The sequence below is a fragment of the Nyctereutes procyonoides genome, unplaced genomic scaffold, assembly GCF_905146905.1.
Source record: "Nyctereutes procyonoides isolate TBG_1078 unplaced genomic scaffold, NYPRO_anot_genome, whole genome shotgun sequence".
Lineage (NCBI taxonomy): Eukaryota > Metazoa > Chordata > Mammalia > Carnivora > Canidae > Nyctereutes > Nyctereutes procyonoides.
The window spans coordinates 29520206-29544609 of NW_026575046.1; the positions used below are offsets into that span (position 1 = coordinate 29520206).

Below are 24404 nucleotides of genomic sequence, written 5' to 3' on the forward strand. Positions count from 1 at the left end.
TGGGACATCAGCCTTGTGCTCACTGGGAGAGACCCTCCATGTTTGCCAGACTTAGATACAAGGCTCACAGTGGCCGTGACCATGCACCCAGCCATGCCACCATTTCACATTACTTACCAACATGTCGGGCAGTTTGACATGCAGGGTCTCGTTCAAGCACCCGGAGAGAAATTACCATCTGCATTTCATACTTGGGGAAACTGAGGCCTCAGGCAGTCACAAAGCTTTCTGGAGGATGCATAGCAGAGCCGGCTGGAGCCAGGTCTTCTCTGGCCAGGGACCTGGTGCAGGTGGCAGCCCAGGGCTGGCTTCCTGGATGTGGGACCCTGCACTCAGAAGGGGCCTGCACGAGGTTAGCGCTCTGCCATGGGCTTCTTGACATTTAAATAGTTTTGGAGCCAGAGCCCACATTTTTATTTTTTGTGGGACCCAGCAAACCTTGCAGGTGGTCCTGCAACAATAGGATCTTTCTGGGCCTTCAGTGGGAAGAACAGGGAGCTCCTGGCTTCCACCTCACCCACTTCCTCCTCCTCTGCCTCTCCTAGGCCCTGTTTGATACGCAGAATGAACTACGCACACACATCCCAAACTTTACCTTCAACCTGGGCTACTCAGGGAAATTCTTCCACACAGGTAAGTGGGCCTGGCTCTGCCCCCACGAGCAACATCCAGGGGCCCTCAGCAGCTGGATCCTTGGAATGCTGTGCCACAGGGGCAGCAGGTGGGTTGATGGACCCACATTAAGGCCACATTGACCCAGTTGGCCTGTCCCTGATCCAGAGCCCACAGAGCAGTCACGGCCCCAGGCAGAGGGCATTTGGGGGCAGCAGTAATGCAACAACAGCCCTCACTCATCCCTCCCTGTCCTTCAGCCAGTGCTGTCTTTTGTTTTTTTTTTTGTTTGTTTGTTTTTATTTACTTGTATTTTTATAAAAGATTATATTTATATATTTGACAGAGGGAGAGTGCACAAGCAGGGGGAGTAGCAGGCAGAGGGAGAGGGAGAAGCAGACTCCCCATGGAGCTGGGATCCCGATGCAGAACTCGATCCCAGTACCCTGGGAGACAGCAGACACTTAACCAACTGAGCCACTCAGGTGCCCTGGACTGTGCTGTCTTTTGGGGGCATCCTTTTGTCGCCCCCTCTCCACTGTCTTTTAAAATTATTTGTCCTATGTCTGCTTTAAAAAGTAATTGATTGGATTTGAAGAGCATTGCAGAAATATGTAGCATAGAATCGGAGAATGCCCTATAATTGTTCCTGCCCCAGAGATGGCCGTGACCATTTCACTTTCAAGCCTTAAGGGTCAATGTTGAAGGTGTAGGTTGCCTGATTCATTGCCTTCCCTCCTGTTTTGGGCTCTCCCAAGTTCCTCACATGCTGCCCTTCTGGGCGGGGCAAGAGGGAAAGACCCCTGAGTCGTCATCTATAGGAAATGTTCCCTGTAGCTGCCTTCTGTTTGGGTCACAGTGTGGAAAGCCTCTCTTGAGTTCTGGGAAAAACCCTAATACTCTGTAGTTGTGGGGAGAAAGGGTACAACATGGCACCAAAGCCAAATAGGACCAATACTGGGTCATCTGTATACATTTTTCACATTCTCGGCCCTCAGCCTATCAGAGGTAGTGTTAGTCACAGTATGAGACAGGATCAGGCATCCCATATATATATACACAAAGAGCTGCTCAGATTGTGAAGTAAAAGACAAATGGCAAATGGCCCAATAGGAAAGCAGGAATAGTATTAGAGAAGGCATGTGAGAGTTGGGAGAAACCTCTGGGATCGTTGTCTTTGAACCATGGATGGCATGCATGGGTCCCCAGGGCCCAGAGAGGAGAGGGACTTGGCCAAAGTCACCCTTTGAGTGAAGGCCATACTCTAGACCAGAACGCAGGGCCCTGGACCGGACGCTGCTCCCATGCTGTAGTTCAGGTACCCCTCCCTAGCAGCCCATGAGTGGGCTGTGCCCGGGTGCTCTGCTCCCTGGGCGCCAGCTCAGGCTGGAGAGCCTCCCGGCGGGTGGGCTGGGCTGAGCTGCCTGTGGTGCTCTGGTTGCAGGTACTGATGCTGAGGACGCCGGGGATGATCTGCTGCTGTCGTATGTGAAGGAGTTCTGGTGGTTCCCCCACATGTGGAGCCACATGCAGCCCCACCTTTTCCACAACCAGTCGGTGTTGGCCGAGCAGATGGCCCTGAACAAGAAGTTCGCTGTCGTGAGTAAGATTCTCTACAGGGCAGAGCTGGGTGGGCCAGGGGCTGGGCCGGGGGTTCTGGACTGCTGGCCTCTCGCTGCTTTTGCAGTTCCGTCTGACAGCATTTTGTTGATATCTCTATAGCCACTGTCTCTCTGAAGCCTCGCAGAGACCCCAAGAGGTGGTTGTTGATATTCTCACTTTTAGATAAGAAATGGAAGCTCAGGGAAGACCACGCCCGCTGGGAGGAGGTCCAGCCAGGCTCTGTCTCCGGGCCCGGAGTGGGAGGCTCAGGAAAGCTGCAGCTGGTACTCAGAGAAGAGGGAAGGAGGCCCGAGTAGGGGCTCAGCCTGGGCCCACCAGCCAATCAGAGGCCAAGAAAGGCAGGGAAAGCCCCTGTCCGGGCTCCCCATGACTGGGTGCTGGAGGGCATGGCCACAGGCAGTGCTGAGGACCAAGAGCCCCCCAGCTTGGTCAGGTCAGGCCCTCCCTCCGATCGGGGGGGGGGGGCTCCTTTCCCTCCCCTCGCCTCAGCTTTCATCTGTAGCACCAGGGCAGTGTAGCCTCTGATTTCTCTCCCATTCTACAAAGGGGAAACAAGAGCCAGTGGGGGAGGACCCGCACACTCACCCGGCCCTGGCTTCCTCTCCCCAGGAGCACGGCATCCCCACAGACATGGGCTATGCAGTGGCGCCCCACCATTCGGGGGTGTACCCTGTGCATGTACAGCTGTACGAGGCCTGGAAGCAGGTGTGGAGCATCCGCGTGACCAGCACAGAGGAGTACCCCCACCTGAAGCCGGCCCGCTACCGCCGTGGCTTTATCCACAACGGCATCATGGTGAGTGGGCCCCGGCAGCCCGAGAGGCACAGGTGCACACACTGTCTGGGGAAGCAGGGTTTTGGCGGATGGGTTAGGGGTTTCAGGCCAGGCTCTGCTGCCCCTGTCCGGCATCCAGGCTCTCCCCATTCCAGGGAAGGTGGGCTGCTGGTCTGGCCCTTTCATGAGCTCTTTTTTAGCTTTCATGATGGGGGATCAGGGGCTGATCCTTTTTAAAAGGGCCTCTGGGAACAGGCCTCTGTCTTGTTCATTTGCTTGTTTAAACATTTTTAATGAGCTTCTGTGTGTCTGACCCTTTTCTAAGCAGTGGGGGTACAGAAGTGTACAGAACCAACAGAAGTCCCTGCCCTTGTAGACCTGACATTCTAGGGGCAAGAGGCAGACAGTGTGCTCATAAAAGTGTGGCATATGTAACATATGGTCAGATGGTGTGATGATGGGGCCATGGAGAAGAGTCAAGCAGGGAAGGGAGGTAGGGAGTGTCAGAGGAGAGCAGAAGCTATTTTAAATAAAGTGATTAGAGGGCACCTGGGTGGCTCAGTGATTGAGCGTCTGCCTTTGGCTCAGTTCGTGATCCCAGGGTCCTGGGATTGAGTTCCGCATCAGGCTCTCTGTAGGGAGCCTGCTTTTCCCTCTGCCTATGTCTCTGCCTCTCTCTGTGTCTCTCATAATAAATAAAATCTTTAAAAATAGAGAGATGATAGATAGATAAGGTGATCAGGCAGGGCCCTCTTAGGAATGAACCACGCTGCTATGTGAAGAAAAGTATTGAAGGCAGAGAAAACAAGTGCAAAGGCTCTGAGGTAGCCTGTGTGTTGAGGACCAACTAGGAGGTCAGTATGGCTGGAGGAGACAAAGTGGGAAGCAGGGAGACCAGTTGGGAGGCCACTTCAGTTTTCCAGATGAGAGAGTGGTGGCTCCATGAGGGTGTAATGTTGGGATGTGATGAGATTCTGGACTTATTTAGAAGGTTGGGCCAACAGGATCTGCTGGTGAGGTGGATCTGTGGTGAGGTGGAGGTGGGGTGTGGGGGAGAGAGATGAGTCAGGATGACGCCAGGGTTGGCCTAAGCCACCAGAAGGATGAACTGTCGACAGTCCAGATGGGATATGTGTGGGAAGGCCAGATTTATGCTGTCATCTGTCCATCTATCCACGTGTCTGTCCATCCATGCATCCCTCCTTCCACTGGCCTCCTCAATATCAGGCATTCATATTTTCTCTGGGGATGAGGTAGTGACCAGACAAGCAAGTTCCCTGCTCTCTCGGAGTGCAGTTTTATGAGAGGAGACAGAGAATCAACAGTTAAACCAGTGTGTGACTGGGAGCGTTCCCAGGCAGGTTCTAACGCTGTGAGGGGGTTGCAAGTGTGACTGGGAGGACTGCTTTGCAGAAGGTCAGGGACCCTCACTGGGCAAACATTCTTGCTTGCCTGTCTCTGTGACTTTTGGGCCTGCTCACTTTGTTACAGAGAATAGTGTTGAAGTATGTAAACTGGCAAGGGCTGTGGGCTCACTTGAGGGGATGTCACAGGCTGCAGGAGGTCTATGGGAGAGAAGACCCCCAAGAGTGGGGGCTGTGTAGTCACACAAGAGGCTGCCTTTCTGAGGAGGTACCCTGGCCCTTCTCCTGAGGAAGGGTCTTCTACCCCCACCCATGGCTGGAGATGCCACAGCTCTCCCCTGCCCCATCCCCAGGTCCTCCCGCGGCAGACATGCGGCCTCTTCACACACACCATCTTCTACAATGAGTACCCTGGTGGCTCCAGTGAGCTGGACAAGATCATCAATGGGGGCGAGCTCTTCCTCACTGTGCTCCTCAATCCTGTGAGTGCTCCATAGCCCTTGGCTGGTGGTGAGGGGCTGGTGCTGGACAGCCTGTCTGTGGCCCGAGGCTGGCTTTCCTGGGCCCGGGGAGAAGGGGTGGCAGCAGGTATGAGGGCTGGGAGTCATGAAACCCACTCTGCACCCCTGGCTGTGGCCCTGCTCTGCTGTGTGACCTTGGGAAAAGAATCTGAGTTGTCTTTTCTTTTTCCTTTCAGAATCTCATACTTCAGTGCAATAGTGTGAATATTTTTGTCTGTGTTCTCTTTCCAGTCTTTGTGTATGTGTATAAATATATGGTTGTTATATACTCATATACACGGTGAATCATCAATCTGTAAACTATATATATTTATATGTATATATATAATATATATATATTTTAAACTATTCACTTGAGCTTTCTGGCTCTCTCTTTCCTTATCTGTGAAATGGAAATAATGATTCATGCTTTAATAGTATTAAGTAGTTACCAAGTGGTAATGTCATTCAGCTTTATGTGATAACTGAGTACTCCTGTCTTCCATGAACACCCCACCAAAAAAATACAAAAGAACAACAAAATGACTGCACAGTAGGTCAGCTTCCTATTTCAGGGTTGTGATAGTCGGTGGTCCGTCAGCCCTGGGTTCACCAGGCTGTGCCTTGGCCAAGGTCACACAGCGAGTTTGTTAACGGCCCTAGTGAACCTTGGACTGGTCATAGAGTGACTCTGTAAGCTGCAGCAAGACCAGTAGAGTCAAAAGTGGGGTGGGGCTGTGACCTCCAGATGCTGACCAGCCCTGTCCGCCCTCCCTCCCTTGGAGCAGATCAGCATCTTCATGACACACCTGTCCAACTATGGGAATGACCGCCTGGGCCTGTATACCTTCAAGCACCTGGTGCGCTTCCTGCACTCCTGGACCAACCTCCGGCTGCAGACGCTGCCCCCAGTGCAGCTGGCCCAGAAGTACTTCCAGATCTTCTCCGAGGAGAAAGACCCGCTCTGGCAGGTGGGTGGGTGGGGTGGTGGGCCGGGCGTCTTGTTGCAGAGATGGAATGCCCACCACTCGCAGGCATACATGCTAGATATGGGCTCGGGCCTCACCCCCTCGTGCTCTCTCTTGAGCGTAAACTCAGGTGCGCACTTGCTCACCAGCATGGGCACACTCACTTGTTCTCACAGGTATGTATACACTTCCCACACAGACCCACGTGCATGCACACTCACACATACCTGAAAAAGGACTACAGAACTATATGTGAACATAGTATAGATCAAGTGCAGGTGAAAGCAACTGCATGGCCCGGTTAGACTATTAGATCATCCTTTTTGTCTCTTCTCACACTAGTAGGCTCTGTACCATGGGAAAGGGGCTGATGGGAGGGTTTTGGCAGGCAGTTCTTGAAGAAGTCTCCCCTGGAGGCTGTCAAAATCTGGAAACTGAAGCAAAGCTGGAATTGGAACAGTCTCATGATTCAGACCAGGAGTCCATAAACCATGGCTCATGGGCCAAATCTGGCCTGCAATCTGTTTCTGTCAATAAAGTTTTATTGAAACCCATCCATGCTCATTCTTGTATGTACTGTTTATGGCTGCCTTCATGCTGCAACAACAGAATTGAGTAGTTGTAACAGAGACCCGATAGTACTCCAGCCTCAAGTAGTTACTAAGCACTTACCAAAAGATTGACTGAACTCTACAGAAAAAGTGTGCTGACCCCTGGTCTAGACACAGCTTATCCAAACTCAACAAGGGCCCATGAGCTTCTGTTATGTGCTAAGCACTGGGCTGAGTATTTTTCTGGGACTAACCAGAAGTGGTCCCTGCTTGCTGGCAGCTCAGTGTCCTGAGGTGGGGATATATCAAGGACACATGTAGTTATTCTACCTGGTAGCACTGTAAGAACCATGTATCCATGTGCAATGAGAATCCATTCATTGGGTTTGCCCGTTCCCCCAACATTCCTTCCACTATTGTTTTAGGACCCCTGTGAGGACAAACGCCACAAAGACATCTGGTCCAAGGAGAAGACATGTGACCGCTTCCCAAAGCTCCTCATCATTGGCCCCCAGAAAACAGGCAAGTCTCTTTGCTCTTGGCCAGCATCCCCCACTGCCTGCTGTCTCAGCCATAGAATTTTGGGGACCACCTTGCCCTGGTTCTACTCCCCAACAATCTACCCCCTTTTCCCCAGGAAGTGAGAGTGAAGTTGGGATGAACATGAACTGCCTATCAGTATGGAAGTGGGGAGGGGGTGGAGGTGGGTGTAGAATATTCCTGTCTGTCCTGAACCACAACCTTAGGGAGCTCTCTTCTTGGGAGTCTCTGAGTCTAGGCAAAGAAGCCCAGATCAGCTGTTCTGCACATTTGAGCAGTGCCAGGCAAAACTGGTTCAGTGCAAAGAGGACTGTAATCAATTAGTCATGTCTGCCAGAGGTGCAAGAGGGAGGAGTGGTGATATGGTTGCTAAGTATTTGCTGTCTAGACACGCTGTAAAGCATGAATGCGTAATCCCATTTTACAGATAGAAAACTTGAGGCTCAGAGAAGTTAAGTGACCTCCCCTGACACATTCAGTTAGAAAATGACAGATCTGAGTCTTGGACCCTTATCTCTCTGACCCCCAAAGCTTATACTCTTAAGGAAACTAAACTCTATAGTCTCCTTCTCTTCCAAGACATCTCATTATGCCATACAAACCATAGACACACACAGGAAAGGAATGAATTCTCTAAAGGAGGGGGTAGGTTCTATACTGTCGAGTAAGGCAGAAAGTGTAGGTAAGGGAAGGATGCCCAGAAGAGAAGGCAATTGAGCCAAATCTCTTAGCTCTTCACGAATTTCACATCCATAGACTGCAGGGTCTGGGGCAACCTTTTCCCTGAGCTCCTCCCACATATCAGAGAACAGAGGCCCAGACCTGGAAACCATCTAGTTCTGAGATTATGAGATGATACTAATGAACTGGGCATGGCTTCTAGACTATAGGGGTGGGAAGGATTCTGAGGCCAATTTCTTATGTAGTGTTTAGAAATGCCATGATTGATTAGTGGTGTCTACAATGGAGCCAGGAGTGGGAGGTGCCCACACCCATGCCCCGTATTTGCTGTCCTGGCTTTCGTAAAATTCTTTGGTTATACAGATGAAGAAACTAAGCCCCAGAGAAGGCAAGGGACTTTCCCAGGATCTCCCAGTGAGTCATGGAGAGCTGGACACAGAACCCAGGATCTCAGACTCCCATCTTTGTGTTCTGGGCTGGGCCTTCCATCTGCCTTCCATCAGCTGCCTTCCATCCTTGCAGGCACCACGGCCCTCTACCTGTTCCTGGGCATGCACCCGGACCTCAGCAGCAACTACCCCAGCTCAGAGACCTTTGAGGAGATCCAGTTTTTTAATGGCCACAACTATCACAAAGGCATCGACTGGTGAGTGGCCCTTTCTGACCAGAGCTGGATGGGAAGGCTGTCATGGAGTCTGCCCTGGAGAAGGTCTTCTGTGGACACAGCAGGAAGCAGCTGGCACTTACTCTCACACAGCTAAAGTTCCTGTAAACAGGGACAAAGCTCAGTGACCCCTTGAGTCATGATGTTGGAGCCTTGTCACAGGCGGGACATTTGATGAGGAAGCCCTTTGCCCTTTTTCATTACCTCCTGGGGTCAAAGACTGCTGGAAGTGAGAGCCAGCCCATCCCTTGCTTGCAGGAAAATAGTCTGAGTCCCAGAGGATGCTAGGGACTTGCCCAAGATTGGGGACAGAGTTGGGGACAGAGCAGGGGCTAAGATCCAAGTGTTCTCACCCTGAGAGCTGGCTGAACTTTGTCTGACCATGGAGCAGGAGGTGTTCTTGTGAGTCCTTCAGAGGCGGCTTACTAGCCTTTGAGGAGTTGCCAGGGGAGGTGGTGGAAATTGCAGCTTCCCCCCAGAGCCTGTCACCCAAGGATATGGAGGGGAGGCTTCATGGGGACAGTTTTACACTCCACTTATTTCTATTTGCATCTTTCTCTACTATTCACCTCTTTTTAGCCTATAAGTGTATTACTCTTGTTTATTATTTTCATGTCAGTAGTTTACCTGGGTAGAGAGATTATGGGCATTCTTCTGTTTGTTTGTATTTTTCTATACTTTTTTCTCTCTCATTTATCTATCATCTGCCTACCTAGATGCCTACCTGTCTGTATCTCTAATATGTCTACTATCTCTTGTCTAAAACCAGTGTAGCCAGGTGTATCACTGGAAGTCACTGTCTCTCAGATTTTAGGGAGGTAGTATGGTAGGACACTATACATTTAGCAACACTTCCAGCAGCACCCCATTAGCAGGTGCCCCACTAGCAAGTACATGCACTAATATGTCTATAGAAAAGTCTGTGAATCCTTCCACTAAGATTAATACATCAAGTTTTGCTGCCAAATGGCTTTGCTATAAACTTGAGGGGGAAAGCTTCTGTTTTTAGAGCTTTCTCAATTTAGGTATCACAAACAATGGACTGTGGTGGGCATACAGATGCTATTTCATAAAGAAAATTCAGAAATACACCTGAAACTAATGTAACACCGTATGTTAATTAGCTGGAATTTTAAAGAATAATAAATAAGAAAATTCAGACATAGGAGAGAGCGAACAATTCCTCAGCTCTATTCCCGAGATTTTGATTTTGTAGTTAGGTGTAGGGTGGGGTGAGGAATCTCCGAAGCCCCAAGGTGGTTCTGATAAAGGGGTTCCTGGTACCTCCCTAGAGTAGCCCTGTCTCCCAGGATATAGTAGGGATCCTACACCCTTACCTAAGGTGGGCCAGCAGGCTTTGGCTTCCATGAACCCCTGAAGTTGTACCACTATTTTGCATTAGTAGGTGCCCCTGGGAGGCTCTGGAGTGTTCATTTAGCTTTCCGAAATGAGCCAAAGGATTGGTGTGGAAGTCACTCTGGGTGGGATATGGGAGGCTCATCTGGAAACGTCAGGCTGATCCACATGAGGCCAGTGGAGAAGTGTGGCTGGCCGAAAGTGACACACACATACACCCTATCCCCCTACACCCCCCCACCCCCATCTCCTGGTCCACAGTGACAGTGTTGAAAGCGCCATCCTAGGTCAGGAAAGAAATCCTGTACTCTAGAGGCAAGACAGGGCACTCCTCAGGTCCATGCTGGCTCTTCCTGGGGTCAGAGGTGTCCCAGTTCTCCCCCTAGAGGCAGTAAGTTGAGACCCTGTCACTTTAACTGGAAATATCTGGTTTAGGATTCAAAGACACTCCACCCCGACCCCATCCCATATTTTTACAACTCATATCACTTCTATAAGTCTTGACATCCTCCTGACTCCAAAGTACCCCCTGAAAAGCGTTGGATTCGAAAAAAGTGGCCATCCATCTAGAATCCCTGCCTGAAGCAGGTCCTTGGGATTAATGTGCCCTGCTTGCTTTCTGAAATGCTACCCCCACCGACCCTCACCCTCTCATCATGCGTTCCTCGGGCCCCCTTCTCATGAGTCTTGCCTGTGAGCTCTTCTCTCTGGGCTTCCTGCAGGTACATGGAGTTCTTTCCTATCCCCTCCAACACCACCTCCGACTTTTACTTTGAGAAAAGCGCCAACTACTTTGATTCGGAAGTGGCGCCCCGGCGAGCAGCTGCTCTGTTACCCAAGGCCAAGGTCCTGACCATCCTCATCAACCCAGCAGACCGGGCCTATTCCTGGTACCAGGTGAGCCGGGGCTGGGGCAGAGCCCTGGGTAGGGGCATGGGGCTCTGTCCACAACTCAGTTACTCATGTGTTCATTCAGCAGGTGTTTACTAAGTCTAAGCTAGGCTTCTGGAATGGGGTGGTGGGTAAGACCAGAGTCCTACCTCCACAGTGCTTCTAGCCTAGTGGAGGAGACAGGTGGAAATCCATGTTGCATCCCAGCCTACAGTTACCTACTTACCCTGCCAGCTTCACTGGGGGTTCCGCCTCTGATTCTGACACCAACAAGAGGTGGAAGCTGGTTCTACCTTGATGAAAGTGAGATTTGGTGAACAGTGATCATACTAACTGGCCTCCTTGCTAGATTCTGGGTGGCGTGAGGGTAGGGATTCAGAGAAGGATAAGGCATAGGACTCCCCATTTATAGTAGAGGATGCAAACACCTGATCAAATAAAGAAGTTACCTGACTCTTGTCTGTGCTAGAGAGGGTATGACTCCTAACTCCTACTTGACTATGTAAGAACTAGAAGTTTCTTTAACTTCAATGACCTGACTTAATTTCATCTGAGCACCATTCCACTAGGCTTATGGAAAAGCCTAGGCTCAGGCCTTCTGGGGGTTTCCTCCCTTGCCTGCCAATCTTCCTGGGTTTATGATCCAGTGCCAGGGTATAGGGGGAAGACCTCCTCAGTCTGGCCACTTTCAGCACCTCCCTGCCACCCTCTGAGCCTGTCACTTCTTCTCCAGAGCCTCACTGCTGTCCACAGTGCCGGCAGGGGGCCGGGTACAGACCCTACTTGCTCTCTTCTCTCACTGCCCACCCTGAGCTGTGTGTGAGCGTGGAGGCTCAAGAGTGACCCCTGCTGGGCAGGCTCCTGGTCTCTGGATGCCAAGGGCCTGTGGCATTATTGTAGGTGCTTCAAACATGGCATTCACCCCTTTCTGGCTCTTTTCTTGTCCTGTCTTAGTCTGTTTGGACAGCCATAACAGTATGGACTGGGGGCTTAAACAAGAGGTTTATTTCTTACAGTTCCGGAGGCTAGAAGTACAGGATCAGGGTGCCAGTGGATTTGGTTCCTGGTGAGATGGCTCTTCCTGACTTTTAAACAGTTGCCTTCTCACTGTGTCCTCACAAGGCAGAGAGGGAGAGGGAAAGGGAGAGAGAATGCAAGCATGAGAGAGGGAGAGCACCCACTCTCTCTGGTGTCACTTTTTTTTTTAATTTATTCATGAGAGAGACACAGAGAGAGGCAGAGACACAGGCAGAGGGAGAAGCAGGCTCCATGCAGGGAGCCCGATGTGGGACTTGATCCCAGGACCCCGGGATCATGCCCTGAGCCAAAGGCAGACGCTCAACCACTGAGCCACCCAGGTGCCTTCTGGTGTCACTTCTTGTAAAGGCACTGACCTCATCATGGTGGCCCCACCATCATGACCTCATCTACCTCTGATTATCTCCCAGGCCCCACCTCCAAATACCATCATATTATGGGTTAGGGCTTCAGCATATGAATTTTGGGGAGGGGACACAAAGAGTTAATCCATAAAGGACAAATTCTCATTTTAGTGTAAATGGCTCTTAAGTCCTTTCTAATGTTGCTAAGCTCTACTTTCATCGAAAAGAGTACAAGCTGTGAGCTCAGGACCTAGAGCAGACATTGATGTCTGGCTGGCATTTGAGAACATTGTTTTATTTTTATTGTATTTATGAATGGTTACCTTCTTTATGTGACAACTGATTCTGGTTTTCTGTTTATGGAGGCGATAGTGAGTTTGATTTTGAAATAGTTTTATGTGAATAAGAGAGATGAGTCAATATAAATCAAAGTACGCTGACATTGGCACACACAGGTGGCTGTGGGGGTGGCAGAAATAGGAGAGGCAGTGAGCGGATGACCCACATTTGAAAAGTCTGATCCAATCCAACTCCCATCTTGCAAAGATGGAAATACTCAAGCGCTCAGGGGCCGTGACTCTCTGAAGTCAAAGAGGATGAGAGGCAGATCCGGGTCTTGAACTGAGGGCTCCAGTCCTGGGTCTTCTGGCCATTTCACAGCTGCGGCCCCAAGACCTTTGTGCCTTCCATGTGGTGTACTGACCGTCCTGTCCCTTCCCTGTAGCACCAGCGCGCACACGATGACCCGGTGGCCCTGAAGTACACCTTTCACGAGGTGATCACGGCTGGGCCTGACGCGTCCTTGAAGCTGCGTGCCCTCCAGAACCGCTGCCTGGTCCCCGGCTGGTACGCCACCCACATCGAGCGCTGGCTCAGCGCCTTTCATGCCAACCAGGTAGCCACCTGTCCCGGACCCTTGGGAGGGCACTCACAGCTCTGGCTTGTGACAGCTAGCAGAGAGCTACAAATCTCTTTTGTCAGCCACGGGGCCAGAAATGCCCTCATTGGCCAGCTAGACCTTTGGGGTCTTTGAAAATTTCATTCGTGTTTATCCCAAGGCTGATGAATGAGAATCCCCTCAGCCCTTGTCCCATCATAACAGGTTCTGTATCCCTAAGGGGCCCCCGAAAGTCCCAGGATAGGCTACCTTCCTGGGAAGGGTGTGGTGACTTAGAGAGAGCGATCCAGGAGGTAAGCAGGGCCAGATCACATGAGGCATTTTAGGGAAAGCCTTGGAGGGTTTAGGTAGGAGAGTGATGTTGGGCCAGAGGCTTGGAGGGAGGCAGAGAGGGATATGGTAGGATTGTGAGGGGCAGACAGGATTGGGGTGATAGCTACATCTCGAGGAGAGGGAAGCTGGCAGAGAGCAGGGAGTTGGATTGTGGAAGCCTGAGGTGTGGGGAGTGCTCAGAAGTGGAAGAGGAGGCAGAGGCTGTAGAGTGAAGAGTCCCCAATTTGTACCGTGGCCGCTGACCAGGAGACTGGGAACCTCTTTGCCACTAGTGTGAACACTGGAGTGAACACAGATCATCCTTTTCCCTTTTCTCTTTTCTCCAGATCCTGGTCCTGGATGGCAAACTGCTGCGAACAGAACCTGCCAAAGTGATGGACACAGTGCAAAAGTTCCTTGGGGTGACCAACACTATTGACTACCACAAAACCTTGGCGTGAGTATTGCCTTGGCTTTTCAACAGGATGATTTTCTGAGCAAGCACCTGGACCAAAAAGCCTAAGTCTTGAATGATGGTGGGAGAGACACAGATAAATTAGAGTTAGCGAGTGTTAGAAAGTGTGTATGTTCCTGATGGCTGTTTAGCAGAAAAGCTAATATTAATATGGTTTGAGTCATATTAACAAAGGTATCAACTCAAGAAAAAAAGAGGTGATAAATATGTGAGTTCCACCTCTGGGGTTTTCTTTTCAGTCTGTCCTGAACATGTTCAGAATCTTTTATGGAAGTAAGTTAGATTAACATTAAGCTTCCCCAGTTCCCACAAGGGTTTCTTAGCATTAGATTATGATCTAAATATAATTTCAGGAAAAGGAAACTATAAATGTTGTCAATGGCTGATAATCCCACTCACTCAGAACCTGGTACAAGCGCACTGGGAATGCCCTTCCAAGATGAGTAGAGGCCAACCTGTATTGTAAGAGCTCAGGGCCGGGGAGTGGTGTCCCCTAGTGCCATGTTATATGGACAGGTGACTCATGCAGCTGAATGGAGAAGGGGGGTCTCAAGAGAGGGAGGAAAAAAGTCACCTTCCCTGGCTACCTTCTTGAGAAAGTCATGCAGCAAGAATGTTCCCTTCTCACTATCTTGGAAGTTGAAGGTGAAAAAGAGAAACAGTCCTTTCTTTTACCTTGATGCAGACAGGAGCAACAGCTAAAGGTGTTGGGCTATGGTATCAGAGATGCCTGGTTAGGATCCCAGACCCATTACTTCTTTAACTGTGTGACCTTGGACAAGTGTTTTAGCCCCTTCAGACCTCACCTTCCTCATCTGCAAATTGGGGATAAAGGTGATAGATAACTCCTACCTCCCAAGGGTCACTGTATTGAATGAGGCATGCATGTGGAGCTCTTAGCTCAGTGCCTGGCATGTACTGATGCTCAAAAATTATCATCTTCATCATCATCATCATCACCATCATCATCTTCCTCCTTTATGCCTACCCTGTGACCCATTCAGAAATCCCGGTCTCCCACACCTGCCAGATATGAACTCTGTTTTTCTGGCTGTCCTCATGCCCAAGAAGCTCCTACTGGTTCCTGATCTGGGGTGGAATTCTGATGCCAGTGTGCCTCCCCTCTCCTTGGCGGCTTCAGATCTCGTCTCCTCCCACAAAAAACCTTTGACTTCCAATCCTGAAGGCAGTCTTGCTCTGTCACTTCTGAAATTTACTCCCAAAGTCAAAACTTCCCAGTGATGGACATGCTCAAGTACAACTGCAGACACTGCATTTCTTGAAAAATAGAGAATTTATTGAAACACGCACCCAGAAAATCCCACTAAACTTTTTTCCCCTTTTGGGTTCTTGGGTGAAAAACGTTGCTCAGCCCTGAGTAGGAGAATGCTCAGGGAAGATTTCCCCAAATCCTGAAGGATGGCACGTGTTTGTGTTGTGGGGTTGCTAAAGGGCCTTGGGCTGACCAGCCAGAACAAGAAGAGATTCAGAGCATGCGAGCTGTCTTCGGCGAGGAAGAAGGGGGCAGGCCGGTTTAGTGTAGCCCATGGGCAAACCCCAGCCCCACACATCCATCTATCTGTGGGTTCCAGAGCGTGCTTAGGAGAGTGGGTTTCATGGTCTAGGCACTGCCACTCTGTGAACATTGCCTTCAGGTTGGAAGTGGATGGGCTGGACCAGCTCCCATCCACAGGCTTTCCCCACCTCCACAGGTTTGATCCAAAGAAAGGATTTTGGTGCCAACTGCTTGAAGGAGGAAAAACCAAGTGTCTGGGCAAAAGCAAGGGCCGGAAATACCCAGAGATGGACCTGGATGTAAGTGGATACACTGCCTGTGGCAGCTGGATCACTGGAGGGGGTCCCTGACTGGCGGGGATTCAATCTCCCCTTTACCCTGCACCCAGCACCTTAATGGCCTTGGCATTCCTTGACATGCATGTGGAGCAAGGGGGGAGCATGGGGTTCTTTTTTTTTTAACTTATTATTTTTTAAATCTTTTTTTTTAAAGATTTTATTTATTTATTCATGAGAGACAGAGAGAGAGAGAGAGAGAGAGAGGGAGGGAGGGAGAGGAAGAGAGAGAGAGGCAGAGACATAGGTAGAGGGAGAAGCAGGCTCCATGCAGGGAGCCTGATGTGGGACTTGATCCTGGAGTCCCAGGACCTGGACAGAAGGCAGGCGCTCAACCGCTGAGGCACCCAGGGATCCCATTGGATGGGGTTCTTAAAAAGGAGGGAGTATCAGCTGGGACATGCGGGTTAGAAATGATTTAGTCAAAAAAAAAAAAAAAAGAAATGATTTAGTCAAGTGAGTATTTATTACCTTGTGCCTGGGGGTGAATGCTGTGGGCTTTGAGGATGAATGGGGCATGTTCGTTGCCTTCAAGGGACTCTTAGTCCAGGAGGGAAATAGGTCACACACACCCTTAAGAATACAAGACAGGCAGTGCCTCAAGCAGTAAGAGAGTCGCGCTCGAGCGCTAGGGGAATTCAGAACGCAGAGGTGCTCCTTGTGGCTCGAGAGACTCTGGAGTCGGGGTGCAAGGACAGGGCAGCATTGGGACCGAGGCTGGAGGGCTGGGTGTTCTCGCAGGAGACAATGGCATGTCCAAACGATGGAGAAGTCACACGCTGTGACTTTCAATTGTCCTGATATTAATCGATTCCCCCTTGTCTCTCCATCACAAGGATTTTGGCCTTGTGTCCTGCTATATAGGAGTTTTCTTTCAGAGGCCACCTTTTTGAAGAAGATGGTGAATAAACTATAGGTGGGTGGGTGGGCGCTGACAGAGTGGTGGTTTCACAGAGAGGGGGATCCCCCTCGGAATCCGCGCCTCACCGAGACCCGAACTTTCCTTCCCGTTCCAGTCCCGCGCCTTCCTGAAGGACTATTATCGGGACCACAACATCGAGCTTTCCAAGCTGCTGTACAAGATGGGCCAGACCCTGCCCACCTGGCTGCGGGAGGACCTCCAGAACACCAGGTAGCCACGGCCACCACAGCCAGACTGAACGTTGGTGACGGCCTGGACGGCCTGCCGCACGCTGAGCCAGACTGACCCGCAGGGTGGGGAGCTGGGCCTGGGCTGGCCGAGCACTTAGGAGCAATACTCAGCGGAGGCCCAGGCAGGGCCAGGAGAAGAGGCCAGGCGGGTCCACAGCGCCTCAGAGCATCCAGTGCTGGGTCTGGGGCCTCCAGGACCTCCCTGGCCACCAGAGGTCCATTCCGTTCACGGCCTTCCGTGGGGAGGCCCCTCCCTGTTGGTGGAAGGGCCGCTTCCTGGTAGGAGGGAGTCTGCGAGACTCCTTTTCTGTCCCTCACTGTGTTCTACCAACCACGCCCTCCCCTTCACCCCATCAGCCCCTGCCCCGGCAGGGTATCCCCTCAGTATTAGCTGCCATATTTTCCCTGTCCTCCAGACAACAGGGGGAGGAGCCCCTCGGGGCTTTTTGCCAAACGGGAGAGAGACGGGCCGCTTCCCTGTTTCGAGCCAGGCACTTCAGAGGGGTCAGCTGGGTACCCAGAGCCACGAGGCTGGATGTGGGGGTGGCAACCTCTACACACATTCTGGTTAATCCCTTCCCATCTCACCTGCTCTTTGGAGGAAAGAATCGCTGAGTCCTACAGCATCGACCCAGTCCTCAGGGCCTTCGTCGGGACCCTGGGGCGCTGCCGTGCCATCGGACCCCGAGACCCAGGCCTCCTTACCCCTGTTCCTCACCCTGGGATAGGACGTGTGGTATTTCCTGTGGTAAAAGGCTGAGGCGGTTCAGGAGTCTGCCAGTATCCATGTCCCAATGTACATATGTCCTCCCCATGCCCACCCCCAACCTTGGCCCCTGGCAGACCCTGGGCAGAGTGGGTGAGACTGCCACCCACGCCTTTGCCCCAGCTACCTGTGGCCAAGGGCTCCTCGAGACCCACCCCCATTAACCCCCCAAATACTAAGAAGCTAAAGTATTTTAATATTTTGGTTTTTTTTTCTTGGTGCCAGAGTTTATACCCTGGGTGCTGGGGTCGCACTGTGTTATATATATATATAATGTGTATATATATATATTATATTTTTTTTGGTTGGGTTTGTTTTTAATTCAGTTGTACAAAATGGTGGCAAGCCCCAGTGTCCTATCTCAGTGCTAGAGAACGGGATGGCAGGGAGGGGAGGGTGAGGTGCCCCTGGGAGAGGTCTCTGTTCCCTCCCCAAGTGTCGTGGCTGCCCTGGGGCTTCTGCAGCTGAACAGAAGTGGTGAGATGTACAGGGAAGACCTACTCTCTCCAGGAAACCTGGCTCCATGAAGCGCAGTGACCCTGGAGGAACTTCGGCCAAAGGAAACAGCAGGGCTGGGGTGGGAGGCTGGGGGCCGAAGGCAGGCCTATCCCCTCCCCCTCACATGGTGCTAGGTTGGGAGCTGCCCTGGGAGCTGGGCTGCCCACTGGGACCCACAGAGCTGTCTCCAGGCCCCCTGCAGACCATGGGATCTCGGGGCTGTCTTCCGGTTAGGGTCTGCTCCTACCCCCTCCATTAACAATGTGAAGTGACTAAGGCTGGGCGCCTCTCCCCAGCCCCTCCCACTGCCAGTTCAGCTTCCAGCCGACATCCAGGAAACCCTTTCTGGAGAACCTTGTCTTGTTCAGAAGACTGTAGCATCTTGGGGCTGGAAGGGTCCTTTGATGGGTATGGAAACAGGTCCAGAAAGGCGAGGCGGCCTCTCGGGCCAACGTCTCGGAACTGGGTGCAAGCAGGGCCGAGAATTGAACTCGAGGCTCCTGATTCTGAGTCCAGTGCTCTTCCAATGCCACACTGCCTCTGAGCCCATCCTGGGGACCCTGCTCTGTGCCAGGCTCCTGTCTCTCCCTCAGTCACCCCCGTGGTCATTCCAGGATAGGGGACAAACCACTCCTTCCCAGCCAGGGTGCCTTTGAGCCTTCTCAGTTCCTGGTCTGCGTGTGCAGTCCTGCCTTGCTCTCCCTGAGAGGTCCTCCCCCGTCTGCACGGGGCTGGCTCTGTCTGACCTCCGAATTCGTCCCCTTGCCTCAAGTTCTTTGCCAGCGGTGGAGAAGAAAGGCGGATACTCAGTGGGACAGCTGCATGTGGGTTCATGGTCTCCCGAGGGAAGCCCTTCCATCGTGCTTCTCATCGGGGCCTTTGAGCCTGGGAGCCCAGTGTCATCCCTGAAGGGGATGAGGAACAGAGTGTCTGGGGACAGGGTGGCATGCCTGCTTGTACACTCGGGAAGACTTGCCAGTGCTGTAGAACCAGACTCACAGAATGGGGCAGCGACTTCCATAGTGCAAACCCCGGGCCTCATCTCCCGTCTTCTGGTGAGGGACTTGGGCTCCGTGGCCTGTGCAGACCTTACAGCTCCCTCTGTGTCTGGACACCTGCCCCCATCTCTGGGAGTTCAGAATGGCTGGTGGGCGGGGAGCTCCATTTCTCTTTGCCTCTGGCCCGAGGAAGGAGCAGGCAGGTTTGAGACCCCATGGGACCCTGTGGGAGCAGAGAAAATATTGGGGAATGTTGTACGGGCCCTTCTGGGAGGCTGGGGTCTTGACCTGCCACATGTTCTATGTCTCTGTGGTCACTGCTACTTCTTCCCTTCCCACTAATGAATCTTGCTCGTGGACCCACTGCCAAGACCTGTAGATATTGGGGTGGGGGGACTGACATATCCCTCTAGGGGCTCAGCTTCTGAGCACACAGATCCTCCTCATTTGAGGGGCAAACCAGAGGGCAGTGGGTACAGCATCTCTGCATCTTCAATGTTCACTAATTCACTGTACTTGGCCAAAAAAAAGAGAAAGAGAGAGAAACAGAAAGAGAGAGAAACAGCTTAAATCATGTAGTGGTCTCCACCATCCATTCTCTCGTGCCTCCCATGAGCCTTTGTCTGGGGTGGGCACAGGTAGGATGGTCTCCTGCAGCTGCCTCAGTTACTCGGTGTTCTAGAACTACCCATCATGCAGGCATCTCGTGCTTGGAGCATGAGTTTAAAGATGGGCCTCTCTCAAGCCTGTGAGTAGGAGCAGCCAGTGCCTCTGGGGCCCAGCTGAGGAGCAGCCATCTGTTCCCAATGAGGACAACTAGGCTTACCCCCAGATGAGATTGGTGGCCTCAGTAGGAGCAATCCCCTTGGGTTCGTTATTGAAAGAGCAAGTGGAAACATGTTGTACCAATTATTTTATTATGAACGTTCACTCTCCATCTAGATTTAAAACGAACATTTTGCCACATTTGGTTTCTCACTCTCTGTATTGTTTTTTCCGAGAATTAGTTTAAAAATAAGATGCACATACCACGAGACTTGACCAAAATGCCTCCACCTGCATCCCCTAAGAGTTAGGACATTGTCCTACGTATTGGCCTGTATCACACCCAAGACAACGGTGATTTCCTAAGAACAGCTGCTATTTAATCTATATTTGCTCTTCCCCTCAGATAACTTCTACACCTGGTTTTGGAAGCAGGATCCAATCTAGGTGCATACGTGACATCTTGTAACTTTGGTTTTCATTCAATCTCTTAAATGCTGAAAAGTCCTCTCTCTGCTCGCTTTGGTTTTTTAAATGATGTTATTTCTGAGGAGAGCAGGCCTGCTGTCCTGTTAAAGTCCCACATTCTGGATCTGGGTGATCATTTCTTCATAGTGTCACAGAATACATCTCTCCAGCCCCTGTCTTGTCAAGGGTTATTTAGGCTGTGTGGATTTCTGCCTTTTGTGCTGACTTTATAACTTTACCCCAGCCTGAGATGCCCCTCTACCATCCCCTGTACCAAGTGCCAAACCAACATGAGGGCTAGGTGGAGCTCTGGGAGCTCAGGGGAGGCAAGGGAGGCACCTGTTGCAGCTGGCCTGGGCCCCTCTAGAAGGAGGAGGCTGGGCTGGCAGTGCTGGGCCTCCTCGGAGGGAGATGCCTCTGGCTCAGGAGAGCCTCTGCTGCCCCTTCTGATCCTGGCAATGGACCACAGGGCACAAATAGCATCTCTCTCTCTCTCTTTCTCTCTCTCTCTCTCTCTCTCGGCCTCCTGGTTTTTACTTCCTGGAGGCCAGTGGTCTGTGTGCACTGGAACAGAGCCAGGCCCCTGGGATGTACCAGGGAAGGGCCTCACTGGGGAACTGCCTCTCCCAAGCTGTGGTGTAAGGAGAAGAGCCCTGGGCCGGAGGCAGGAGATGTGAAATTTTGTCCCAACTGGGTACAATTAGTAGCTGCGTGATGGTTTTCCTCCCAGGGCCTCAACCTCCCCATTTGTAGAATGAACAGGTGAGGCTAGAGCAGGGGTTTTCCAATGTCAAAGAAGAAAGCAGGTCTGCTTTAGCTGAAGGGAGGGTGGAGGGCCCAGACCCCCGCCCTCTAGGCAATGCTGGGTGCCTGGTTTGCAGCCCTGGGCTGGCTGCTCCCCAGGGCCTGCCCTTGCCAGCTCAGGCAGCCAGAGATTTTTTTTTTAGTTCCCACAAAGGGTGGATGTGGGCTTTGTGAGGGGTCAATGTCAAGGGCCTAGGGAGACTCTGGCTGTGTTTTATCCTAATAAGTTCATCCTCCTTCTCTCCTTCCTCTCCCTGGCTCTTGAGGAGAATGAAGGAGGAGAGGGTTTTCTATGACTGTGCTAGCTTTTATTATCAGCAAGAGGGCTCCTTTTGTAATTTGTGCATGAAATTCATGTCATTTCCTGGGGAGAGGAGAGGGCTGCCTGGAGAGGGTGGGGGGCACGCTAGGGGAGCAGACAGGTTTCCTTCCCTTGTGGGGGTGGGGAGGGGGAGAGAGGGGGTGCTACCCAGCTCATCTGATCAGGGCTCTCAAACCAGCCGTTTTGGGTTGTGTTAAAAGTGGGAACCTTCCTCCATTAATGTACAATCTCGAACTAACTGCTAATAAAGTGGGGTTCTATTTGTACGCACTGGTCATGTCTGTCTGTCTGAACTTTTCGAATGACCTGCAGGGGAGGGTGGAGGTAGGGAGGTTTAGACCACAGGCAGTCTGGCCACCCCTGGCTAGTGGTGGTGGGGGTGAGGGATAAATCATCTTGTTCCTCAGTTTCCCTCGTCTTTCAGGGGTATGTAAGAAGTTGGACTCAGTGCCTATTCCAGGAGAATTTGCTTAAAATGCAGATTCCCGGGCTGCACTTCCAGAGAGTCATCTCTGACATGTGGGGTAGGGCCCAGCCATCTGCATTTTAACCTCTCCATGCTGAGGCACCCTCCTGTGGGAAACCCTGGCTTTGACCCATCAGTCCTACAGATTCTAATTAATTCAGAGCCCCACCATCCGAGGAACCAAATCTTTAGCTAAAGTACATGACTCTAGCCCTCCTAGCCTGATAGAGGGCCGAGCTTGAGATTTGGTGGAAGGGGCAGAGCAGAGAGGCCCCAGTCTCCTGTCTGCCACACAGACCTCTGGACCCTGCTCCCTCAGAACCCTCTGTGAAGCTTTCAAACAATGTAAATTGCTGGGCTCCCCGAAATCCACTCATTCAGAACCTCTGGGAGTGGGACCCAGCAAAGTGCATCTTAACAAACTCCCTGATACACAGGAAGGTTTGGGAATGCTGAACCAGGCCACTGAGTGTGAGCCAGAGAAGGTCCAGAGGAACGTGGACAGCTGCTGAGGGGCGTGTGAGGACACAGCTGGGAACAACTCAATGCACGAGGGCAGCACTTGCAGAGACTTTTACGGTTTGTCAGCTGTGTACCAGGGAGCTTGGTACAGGTCATGTGGCATCACCAACAGTATATGGCTGGAGGGTGTGTTAATGGGAGCAGCTCCAGAAGGTGTGATACGGAGATTATCAGTGGGTCAGTTAAGGGGTCCGGCCACATCAGAGATTTTTGAATTTTAAAATAGTCAATATTTGTTTTTAAAAGAGAAAACTGAAAACCAGGTAAAGGGGTGCTGTGGTTGGGGTACAGTCAGGGTCTAGACTCTCCCCAGCTAATTCCTCTTCCCTGTCCTTCATATTATCTTGGAACCCTAAAATTCTTTGAAACACATGGTGAAAATCCAGCCCGCCTGCTCTCAGAGGTCCCAAAAGTCCGCATTTCTAATAGGTTGAGTGAATAAAGGCACATTAGACCTCTCCTCATCCTCTAATTGAGGAGTCCACTCAAGGAATCTCCTACTCCAGGAGCAGTCTAGGCTCCCAGAAGTAGGCATTTTCCTAAGAGAAGCCCCGGATCACATGCTTAGGGCAGTGTGTTTCATAAGAGCTAAATGCTGGAAACAACCTAGATGTCCATCCATAGTGGATCAGCTTAATAGCCTCTAGTATAGCCACAAGCTGAAACAACATGATGACGTAGTTGAAAATAATTGGCTCAGTCTTTAAGTCCTGCCAGAGAAATTTCTATGAGACTGACCTACTGTGTGACCATTTTTGGAAGGAATGCTATATAGTGTGTATTTTTCCTGGGAGTGCAGATACATACCTCTCACACCAAACTGACAACTGGTTACTTCTGGAGGAGGAAGAAGAGACTGGGAAAAGGGTGAGGGCTCAAAGAGGACTTCAGCTTTGACTACAGCACTTTTTAAATAACAAAGATAATCTTGTGCATCACTTGTGAAATGAAAGTCTTAATAACAACTAGGAATGGGTGAAGCAGAAAGAGAGCTCTGGGCACCCAGATTGTTGTAGGGGTGATGCCATGAAGGCGACATGGGTGTCCTTGGCCAAGCCCTTGGGCTCCCATCAGAGCTCAGGGCAGTGGGGGGACGTTCTTGCCTTGCTGCAGCTTCCCTGAGCTCTCGTCAAGATCTTGAGCTGAGGACCCTGACTAGCTGTGAGACCGTAGGCAAGTCTCCCCTCCCTCTCTGACCCTCAGAGCTCAGCTCCCATGTGCTAACAGATGGGGGAGTTAGAGCCCACATCATCAGAATTGGACAACTGACGTGGTATGGGACGGACCCAGCTGAATGCCTGTGAAGTTTCTGATAAAAGCATGACATGAATCTAGCCGGCAGATACATCTCTGTTGAGAGACAGTTTTCAAAATAAACTGGCCTGCACTCTAAAAATGTCACGGTCATGAAAGATAAAGGCTGAGGAATGGTTCAGAATTAGAGGAAACGGCATCTGGCAGTCACATGTCATGTGTGACCCTGGATGGGTCCTGGACCAGGAAACAATCAGCTATAAAGGACCCCAGAGGGACCACTGACAAAATGTGAATATGGACTGTGTGGATTGGATATAGCATCATATCAATGTTAAATTTCCTCCTTTTAATAATTGTACTGTTATTTAAGAATATATCATTTTTCAGAAGAAGTTCACGCTCAAGTATTCACAGGTAAAAGGGAGGAAATGGGGCTTCAATTTGGACTTATTCCGGTGCAGTCTAGCACTTGTCCAGCAAGGGGCAGTGTCAGCCCAGCTTCTCACTGCTAGAGGCCCTGCGAACCTCTCCACCCAAGACTGGGCTGGGCTGATGGTTACTGAGGGCAGGGAGGAGGGCGGTTGGAAGGGAGGAATAATATTGCAAATACTATCTATTATATGAATACAAAAAAGTGTTTCTCATGTGTCAGGCCCTCTGCTTGTCAAGGACTAGCTCTACAACTCGCTGAGGTTAAGTATTAGTATCACTCCCATTATATAGATGAGGGTTAGACAGGTTAAATAACTGTCCAGGATCACACAGCTGGGAGTCCTTGGTCTGTGAGACTCCACAGCCTGAAGCCCACTGCTTCTGAAGCTGTACTGCACGAGGCAGGGCAGGAGAATCTACCCTAGTCCACATTCTATCTCCAGCCACTGGGAACGCCAGACCCCAGGTTCCCAAATGCTCACCTGTGCTGGACATGGACACTTCTTGCTTCA

At 51.2% G+C, this 24404-nt stretch overlaps 1 protein-coding gene across 5 annotated transcripts in view; it reads left to right on the plus strand.

Moving 5' to 3' along the window:
* Window positions 1-24404, plus strand: part of NDST1 (N-deacetylase and N-sulfotransferase 1) — a 64632-nt gene that overhangs the window by 38567 nt on the left and 1661 nt on the right. For 4 of the 5 annotated variants that reach the window (XM_055324828.1, XM_055324829.1, XM_055324830.1 and 1 more), the window contains exons 4-15: window positions 546-633; window positions 2057-2211; window positions 2845-3030; window positions 4727-4855; window positions 5662-5844; window positions 6818-6914; window positions 8136-8259; window positions 10356-10530; window positions 12631-12801; window positions 13464-13573; window positions 15304-15406; window positions 16459-16574. In XM_055324828.1, the coding sequence (XP_055180803.1) occupies window positions 546-633; window positions 2057-2211; window positions 2845-3030; window positions 4727-4855; window positions 5662-5844; window positions 6818-6914; window positions 8136-8259; window positions 10356-10530; window positions 12631-12801; window positions 13464-13573; window positions 15304-15406; window positions 16459-16574 (1637 nt within the window). Of the gene's footprint in view, window positions 1-545; window positions 634-2056; window positions 2212-2844; window positions 3031-4726; window positions 4856-5661; window positions 5845-6817; window positions 6915-8135; window positions 8260-10355; window positions 10531-12630; window positions 12802-13463; window positions 13574-15303; window positions 15407-16458; window positions 16575-17195; window positions 17558-24404 lie in introns of those variants that run through there. The other variant, XM_055324832.1, reaches the window with a different exon arrangement.